General features: G+C 47.3%; 1 protein-coding gene across 1 annotated transcript in view; it reads left to right on the top strand.

Moving 5' to 3' along the window:
• Positions 1 to 964: 964 nt before the first annotated feature.
• Positions 965 to 9,519, top strand: part of T265_05397 (hypothetical protein) — a gene marked incomplete at both ends in the record, with an annotated part of 19,976 nt that continues 11,421 nt past the window's right edge. Inside the window, one exon of the mRNA XM_009170395.1 lies at positions 965 to 1,120. Coding sequence (XP_009168659.1) covers positions 1,031 to 1,120 — 90 coding nt within the window. The remainder of the gene's footprint in view (positions 1,121 to 9,519) is intronic.

Here is a 9,519-nt window from a genome sequence, read left to right as displayed (position 1 = left end):
GTACGAAAGACGTCACCCTCATTGAGCGTATCCAGCGGGCCGCTACTAGAATGGCTGCCGGCCTCAAATCCGTGAACTACGAAACGCGTCTCGCGGTGCTTGATCTATTTCCCCTGGAGTACCGTCGCCTCCGAGGGGACCTAATTCTTACTTACGTCCTGTGTGAACAAGACTTGGCAAACAGGTTTTCACCGTTGACCCAGCAGATACCCGGCGGGGACATAGCAAGAAATATTTCAGGCTCAGGGCACACACATTCATTAGACAAAATTTTTTCTCATTTCGGGTAGTGGCTGCGTGTAATGACCTTCCTCCAGCGGTTGTTCACGCTCCTTCTCGAACCCAATTTAAAGCACTATTAGACATTAATTTATGCGAATCCTCGCGCTGGCAAGCATACTGCCCCGCGCTGAGAACATAAAGAGCGGTGCTACACCCTTTTTTCATTTTTGCCTTTCAGGTGAACGACAGCCACTGACCGACAAAAACAAAACCGACCCGGGAAACTTGGGCAAAAGCCTCGATCCTTTGTATTAATCCGTGAATCCGTGAATCGACCCATTAGCTGCGCAATGCTCTTACCTGGAAAATAAAATGAAAGTTTTTTTGCTCGAATCTTGCTTTTTGTTGCATATTTGCCCAAGCCAAAAACCATTCTAATCTGCCCTCATGCTTTTGCAGTTGAGCAAATTTCATTGCGGAATCGTACCTATAGCGAGAAGGCCTGATGTAATAATTCCACGGAATCGCTTTGACCCGGGAATGGTCAAATTGGGCTCAAAAGTTTGGACTGGTTCTCTGAACTCAACAGTCCGATTGCTTTAGTCCGAAAGATCGCTTAGTTTCCAAATGAAAATCGCCCGCAAGCTCATAATAGTATGTGTTTCTGACTAAAATCATAGCAATTGCTTCTTTGTAGTGCTGAGACCTTGTGAACACAGTGAACTAGTTTTTCTTCGTTTATGGACTGACTTTGTTTAGCCTTGTTCAGGGCGCGCTATTTAGTTGTCTCGCAATCCAACAGAGGGCAATGAAGTTCAAGTACAAAGAGGAACATCCTTTTGAAAAACGACTAGAGGAGGGTGAAAAAATTAGAAACAAATACCCAAACTATGTGCCTGTACGTTTTATATCGCTGCTGTCGCCTGCCGTAAGATTTGACATGTGTTTTTACGACGTTCTAGCTTTTGCTCTCCCGCCGAACGTTCGGAATGACTGAGCCCGGGTCATTTTTCTGTGGTCACCAGCCAGTTTCCTCTATTTTTAAAGTTTTTATTTAGACCTTTGGACCTGTCCCGTTAGTCTCGCTTGGCCCATTACGACCTAGTTCTTACTGGACGAATTCTCAGTTGAGATCTTACGACAAAAACCCGGAAGAGCTTTCGTTTTGCGACACGAGCAGAATCTGTCCCAAACTCATGAACTGAAGTGGCTGAAGGTTGCACCATGTGGGTGGTAGTTTGCCGGAATTCGTTCCTAATACTGGCTCCCTGGAAAGCTTTGAACATTTGTAAGATACCCGCTAAAATCCTGATGATTTTGGCTGTAGCTGCTCTCAGAGGTTACATCCGAGTTCTTATTCTGAGAGAAAAACGCTTGGGATTTTGGTCTTCTATTCTCTTATCTTGAAATTAGTGATTGAAATTGTTCAGGGCCCTAAGAGCCCTCCGAAGAAAAACTTTTGATTCAGATAGACGCTTGGAATTTCGGTCCTCTATTCTCTTATTTTGAAATTAGCGACTGAAATTGTTCAGGCTTACAGAGGAATTTAGTTGCTCTGCACTCCCGAAAAAGACCTTCCTATGGAAGCATCAAGTCCCTGTAGGGCCCTAAGAACCCTCCGAAGAAAAACTTTTGATTCAGATAATGTGAGGGCAGATGACATCAGCTCTGTTTAGTAGAATTCATAGCACCGCAGCTACTGGATCAGAGCTGGGGATGGGTTTGAGAATCGAGAGCACGCTGTATCTGTATCATGAAGATGCTGTGGATGCGTCATGGATGTCCATTGATAGTGACCTTTTAGTTCTCCTGGAGATGTCCACAAATGGATCTCACTAGCTGAAATTTGTTTGTTGTTTTTCTGTCGCTCTGACATAATCAAAGACAACTCTTATGGTGCCACGACTGCCTTGTCACAGAATGCTCAAACTCCAGATGTCGTTTTGCTTGTGGGAGATAGTGACCTCCTTTTAGTTCTCCTGGGGATGTCCACAAATGGATCTCACTAGCTGAAATTTGTTTGTTGTTTTTCTGTCGCTCTGACATAATCAAAGACAACTCTTATGGTGCCACGACTGCCTTGTCACAGAATGCTCAAACTCCAGATGTCGTTTTGCTTGTGGGAGATTTGAATTTACACATGGACATCTCAGACTCAATTAACTGATCGACTTGGACAATGGCGAACGGCTGCGTCAGCTGTCTGCTGACCGCAGACTTTTTTGTAACCGAAATTGTCTGAATACATGGTTTCCTCCGAAAAAGTGTCTGTGACCTACCCTGATTGGCAACATCGCCGTCAGTTACCAATGGCGCGGATCATTGACTGACGGCGTTTAATCTGACCCATCATTCGCTCGTCTGGGTTCGGTTTTGTTCTCTATTGTTGGCCGCCAACGAGGGGACAAGTTGCGCAGCAACTGAGAGAATGGTGAATTCAGGAGTTACTCGAACTCATCACAACTGCCTTCTGCTCTGTTCCCAGCTGTTCAACGTGAGACGTCAATTCGGACTGAAATGCAACGCCATTTCCTTGTGCAGTGCTGCTAGTTTGACCTGTGGCACGACACCTCAAGCCCCGCTGAGGCACAATAAATCAGACATAACAATGTCACTACTGGGTTCTTGAGGAAATATTCCTGCCGGTCCCAAACAGTTCATGTCGAAGGATTATCATATATCAAACGAGACTTGCCGTGCACTCTGACCGTGAGACGTTATGGGCACGGAAGACTGAGAAGGCCGTGAATGTCCAGAAGTTATTTCGATGGGTTCATGTCATGCGTCCTCGAAAACCATGGATCACAGTGGTACACTCATCTTTAGTAAGGAATGTCTGGGCCACTGTGTCGGGCAATTTGAACGTCACTCGCAGTCACTTGCTTCCCGTCAGTCACTAGCCTGGACGGTGAGTCTGGAAACCCTACGACCTGGAGAGTTTGCGAACGCAAATCTCTCAAGCGCCACGGAACTGGTCCGGATGACCACCAACTCGTTTTATCCAGAGATGGGATTGAAGTGCTTGGTCGGCGTTTTTTCGATCCACCATTTGGGGAGGAAAAGGAGACTGTCCCAGAAAACAGGGGAATCAGTAATAGTGCTCATTTTGGAAAAAAGGGCTCCTAGTAAGTGTAGTAACCACAGGGAGATCAGCTTGACACCCATCGTAAAGAATCGCGTCACTTGTGTGTCTTCGCTTTATGGTGGCTCATGAAACACTGACTCGAGAACGGTAAGCGGGGATCCAGCCTGGTAGAGATTGCGTTGACTAAATCTTTACACTGCGTCAGGTGCTAGAACAACGCCAACGTACAAACGACCCTCAATTTTAGTATTCCTGTATTTCAAAGGCGCATTCGACTCGGTTGACCGGCATGTTCTCTTTGGCACGCTTCCCCACCAAGGGGTGCCCCGGGAGGCTGTGAACACAATAACTTACTTGTATTCTCAGACTTCCGCACGTGTGAGAGCATGCGGAGAGCTCTCCAACAGCTTGCGTTGGAGACAGCACAAGCGGTGCTGTCTGGGGTGCCCACTCTCCATTCCTATTAGATTTCGTGATTGGTGAGATAATGTGATGAACGCTAGAAGGTCTTCGAAGCCCCAATGTTTAAATAGCCTGTCACGAAAAACTTCGTCGGTCTGGAATATGCAGGTATTATGGTCCTCGTCTTCGAAGAGGAGAAGGCGCAGGTGTTCTTGGATGAACTAGCCGAAATCTTTTAGTTTGCTCTTTGCTCGCGCAAAGTCCAGGGTCATGCTTTTGGACATGCCGTCACTGAACACACCAATTATACACCAGGGGGGTACACGAAGTTGTAGAGTGTTTTACGTGCCTTGGAAGTTGTAATAGTTTTGATTTTAGTGTGACAGGTGAGGTCAGTCCATGAATTTACAAGGCTTGGATCGCGTTTTCTAATTTGAGATACCTTTGGCGTCAAAGCGGTGTATCTCTCAATCTCAAGGGACGTGTGTATCGGGCTACTTTGTAGGCTGGTTTGTCGTGTGGCTGTGAGACTTGACCTGTTCGAACAGCGAAACTGAGACGTCTTTAGGTGTTCGACTATCGTTGTTCCAGGACCATCGTTCGTGTAGGTTGGTGTCGAAGAATCCGTAACGAGGCAATCAAAAAGCGAGTTTTCGGTTGTGCAACGGAAACTTTCATTGCAGGGTGTATCCTGTCCACCCTTAGTCTCCTCTTCACAATAAAGCTTTCAAAAAAAACGGTTGTACGGCAGCGAAACATTAGTATTCAACACTGATGTCATGCTGTCGATGATGGCAGTATCCCAGCCCTCGTGCTTTCTTCGGGTCGCTAGGCACCGGAACGGTGCTAGAGCTGAACACTTCTTATCTTTCGATGGTCCGCTGTCGTACAACTATAATTTACTCAAAAAACCTGCAGTGAAGAAAAAGAATATAAGTGGGTGGGGAAGAAACCTATTGCTGGCCTAAGAATCATTCCGGAGTGTGTACAACTCCAGACACCCATTCAGCCAGTCTGAATGGAAACTGGCAACAAGAAGGCCTCTACCATTCACTGGTAGCTATATTTCCCCAACGGCGCACAGTGCAAATCATGCGCAGCCCGTTCCCGAATACGACTCACGCCGACAGCAACCGGATCTTTATCGATGCCATGCCCATTCCAGATCTAGGATTGACCATCTCATCTGGCGCCACTCCGAACTGGGCAAAGGAAACAGCACTTTCCTCGGCAAACGGTGATTTTGCATGCGCAATACATGTCCTAACTACCGCGGCTTTTGGCGCCGAACACATCCTTCGATTGAAGTTCCATTAGCACAAACGGACACGCTTTCTGGGTGAGATGGTCCAAATGATTAGAGCGCGAATTTACTGACCGGAAAGTTCGTAGTTCGAACCCGACCTCTTCTTCTCGACATTCCCTGTCTAGGCTTGGGCGACCTGGGAATATACCAGCCCTCATGCCTCCTTTGGATGTCATGGCAGCTAAGCAGCGGAAGGGTGCTACAATCAAATCACACACACTTTCTTGTTGTCTTGTTGCGGATTCGTCGGTACGAATCTACACGAACTATGGTTTTGAGACAACGTTAGTCAAAGGCCATCTTTGGTGTCACATAGCAAAAGTCACCCGGGCCTTAGGTATTCTGGATAAGTCCCACTCCTTTGCTCGAAATGGCCACGTCTCAATCGTGTAACAAAATCGTACTCACTGTAGACTGATCGTGCATTGACCTCATCTGTAAAACTTAAATAGGAACTAATACAACTTACAAGACCCATAAAATCTCCGACAACTTCGAGTTCCTCCCTCTGAATTGTAAGTGGCGTGCTCAGTGACTGCATGTCCAGAGCCATGACCTTAAATTGTGGGTACAGAACGCATATCAAAGGATAAGATGACTTTGATTAGTTCATCCGAACACACCAGTGCCTTTTTCTCCTCTCCGAAGACTATAACGATGTCTTCTACATCAAGGTCAACAGGATTTCCACCAACACCAAGGCTTTGAAGGCCTTCCAGGGTTTTCTCATTATCTCAGTTACCACAATTGAATAGCAATGGACAATGTAGGCGCTCATGATGGGCACCACTTTGTGTCCGGAATATTTGAAGAGCTTTCCGCATACTGTCACACGGACACACAGGAAGAATGAGAATAAAAAATGATGATCATTCAGCTGTAACATCTTTTCGCTGCCTAGCTGGGTAAGCGTGTTAAGGAAAGCGGACGGACCTCGAAAATCCATGAACACTCATATTGTGGATCGTTTCTACGTATGGCGTTGTTTCAACACCTAGCGGAACGTGAATATTTGGTCGACGCAACCCCTACGTGCTCTTGGATCAGTGCTTCACAAGTAATCATAAGGAGCTCAATGGAGCAAACTCCAAGAATCTCGGTACGACCGAAGTCGAGTTGGTCATCCGGAGATTACAGCGGTCACTACGAGCCCATTTTTAAAAAGGAGCACCATCACGGATTCTTTCTGGTTGTTGGGACGATCTCCTTTCCCTAAAGGGTGACAAGCAAACCAGAAAAGTCCAGACTGAAAACTTGCTATTAGGAGCAAGGACTCGGTAACGCTTCAGAAAATGTATGCAGTCATAAACCCCCGAGGCCCTAGAGTGTTGCAGGTTCACCGTTTGCGATTCTAGTGCTGTTCCAAGATCCAACTAATGAAAAGCAGGTTGCCACGAGAACTGTTCAAAGTGATCGGCCCTGTGTTTGGAGCGTTCTGTACTGAATGGCCGCACCACTTTCAACCTCGACGGTTCCAGAAGTAGGCGGTTCCCGCAACCAGTCACACGAGTCAAATGAAATAATCTCCGCGCGTTTGCGGCTTTCTGAGCCTCTTCCATTCCCTTGGCCTTCTGCCTTCATCTGACTTCACGGTTTGCGCGTATGCCCACTTCCATTTGGCGTTTGATGAGTCATCGCGCCAAATTACGTTCGGGGCCGGCAAAACGAAGAGAAGTGACTCCGGCTGAGCGTGTGGTCCGAATACACAAAGGTGTTCTGAGACGAGCCATCACTAACAGATGGCGATGTGACCTATTGTGGTCCTCCAATGGTGCGCTATGGAGGGATGCCATGTGACCAAACGAGTTCGGCTGTTTCGTAGTTAGTTTTGAACAAAAACTGCCTGCGGTCAGCACACAGCTGAAGTAGTTGTTCGCCAAATGTCCGTACGTACTTAATCCAACCCATGTCGGCCACCCAATTGACTCTCAGATGCGCTAAGCAAGCCCGCTTGTTCCTTCGGGTCGCCGCCAACCACAACAATATCTGAGCTATCAGCTCGCCGTCAAAACGTCATAAACCTTGTCTTTGATTGTGTCGGAGCGTAATTAGACGCGACGAACAGACAACGAGATACTGTCCGCTTCTGTGACTTCTTCGAGAGACAATGCCAGACGAACCACACAGAGGCGACTATCAACGGATATCTAGTCAAGCGAAGATCCTTCCGTCAGGAGACTTGAGACGATGCCGACTCCTGCATATCCTTCCACAGCGGCTTCCGGATCACCAGAAGTGCGCGGCCCGAGGCGAGTGGAGAGTGATAGGACAGCTAGCTCAAGCGCTGCGGTCGCATCTTGAATTATTGTTTCTATGGTAAAGACGACGCACATCAATGCGAGAGCAGTTTGTGAGAGTAAGATCAGCTTATTGTCCTGCTTGTTTCGGCGTGCAAACATTAAATGCAGCCGGATAGATTAGTCGTCGGGACATGGAGATTGATATCGAGCTACCTGAGGTCATCAGCGCCGACTGGTGCGCAGTTGTTGCGGCAAAACCGATGCAAGATGGGCGGTTCTTGTCAGTCCTAACAGATGATCCTACAAAAAAGTTGTTATCAGGATGGAGGAAGAGGTAGAAGGTAAGCGTCAGCAGTAATCTGTTTTCACTTGGCCACGCTGCTCTATTCAGCAATTAAGGTGACCTAGCTGATGACACTGCGCGACAGCCTATGTGGCATGAGAGGGCTGTTAGCTAGAGCTATTTTAGTTGTACACGAGCAGGGATACCGGCAGGGTACCCAGATCTACCAGGAAGACGATTAGGGTCCTTGACCGAAAAACCAGACCACAATGTAGCGGTGTTTGGCGGGTAATGCAGGTGCATTACCATTTAACAATTCGCCACACATGTTCCAGTCCGTCAACTTAGTGGGCCAGGGCTCTGTGCTGGTCGAACCTCTAATTATTGACCAACTTAGTATGAGGCTCTGCGAGTTCCGCCAGGAACCCCCCTTATTTAACCCAGTGGGGCACAGGGGCACACAATCTGTCCAGTCTCTTCGGGAGGAGTGTCTAATTACCATGCAGCCCGAAAGAAACGCGAGGGCTGGTATACCGCCAGGTTGCTGGGGCATTTTTTTCAAAGGCCGACAGTTCGGCGAAGAGCAGTTGAATTGTTCAGGGTACTCACGGTCACCATAGGTATAAACACCTTGGATTGTGGTAGAATATCCTTAGCCCCCCGTGCGCCATCTTTTTCTTGCCATTTTAAATCTTCAATCAAAAAAGCTTACATGCCTGTGCGGCAGTGAAGCACCAGTGTTCACATCTGGTGTCAATGAAATTACCATGAGCCCGAAAGAAACGCGAGGGCTGGTATACCGCCAGGTTGCTGGGGCATTTTTTTCAAAGGCCGACAGTTCGGCGAAGAGCAGTTGAATTGTTCAGGGTACTCACGGTCACCATAGGTATAAACACCTTGGATTGTGGTAGAATATCCTTAGCCCCCCGTGCGCCATCTTTTTCTTGCCATTTTAAATCTTCAATCAAAAAAGCTTACATGCCTGTGCGGCAGTGAAGCACCAGTGTTCACATCTGGTGTCAATGATGTTTCAGGTTTTCTACGCAGCTACCCAAACTTTCTTTGCAGGACATCAGATAGCCCTAATGGTCCTGAGCGGTTTCACTGACAAGAAGTTTACGAGGACGTATCAAATGAATCAAGTGGGACTCCCTGCGAATATTTGCTGCGTTTTGCTACTGTTTTTTGGTTTTCTGGAGGTGCCAAGCTCTCAGGGCTGCTTTTGCCAACCTCCGACACCTATGGCGCCAGCGTGACGTCAGTCTGTTTGTCAATGACAGAGGTATAGGCTCTACGCACAACGGATATGTGGAAGATATCAGTGTTTGACCATCCTTGTATCCGAAGCTTTGGTCAAGCCTGGTGGGGACATCAGATTAGTAATATCGAAGTATGTTAAATGGTCTTAGGAAGAATTAACTTTCCCGCGATAGATGAATTACTCACGAAGCTTTGGCCTGGTGGGGACATCAGATTAGTAATATCGAAGTATGTTAAATGGTCTTAGGAAGAATTAACTTTCCCGCGATAGATGAAATGAATTCGCTTCGTAGGTTACTCTGGTTATGACATTCACTCCGCATTGCGGAAGACCATGTGCCTCGCAGAGCTCTTTTCGCCCAGTCCTGTGCTTAGTGGAAACGACCGAGACGTGGACAGTGTATAATCTGAAAACAAAGTATGAAAACACTAACAAGTAAACTTGGATAGACAGCAGCTACCTCGCCGGATGGCAGAAATGTCTCAATCGCGCAATTAGTGGCGCTCGTGCATCAAAGCTATCACCTTCACTGCGTAGCCACTCAGCTCCCGAAGTAATTAAACACACCATCGCCGTCTTTTGATTGATGGATGTCCGTGTAGCCTTAGTTCTTGATCCCTCCGCCGCGAACCCTGTTCATTTGCCTTCACAATGAGTCCCGTTTCCTGGTTCAATCAAAACACAAGTCAACCAGTAGAAATGTTTGCCCAAATGGCCAAT

The sequence above is a fragment of the Opisthorchis viverrini genome (genome assembly GCF_000715545.1).
Source record: "Opisthorchis viverrini unplaced genomic scaffold opera_v5_101, whole genome shotgun sequence".
Lineage (NCBI taxonomy): Eukaryota > Metazoa > Platyhelminthes > Trematoda > Opisthorchiida > Opisthorchiidae > Opisthorchis > Opisthorchis viverrini.
Note: the sequence above shows the minus strand (reverse complement) of the source record. Positions and strands in the feature narration are given on the sequence as shown.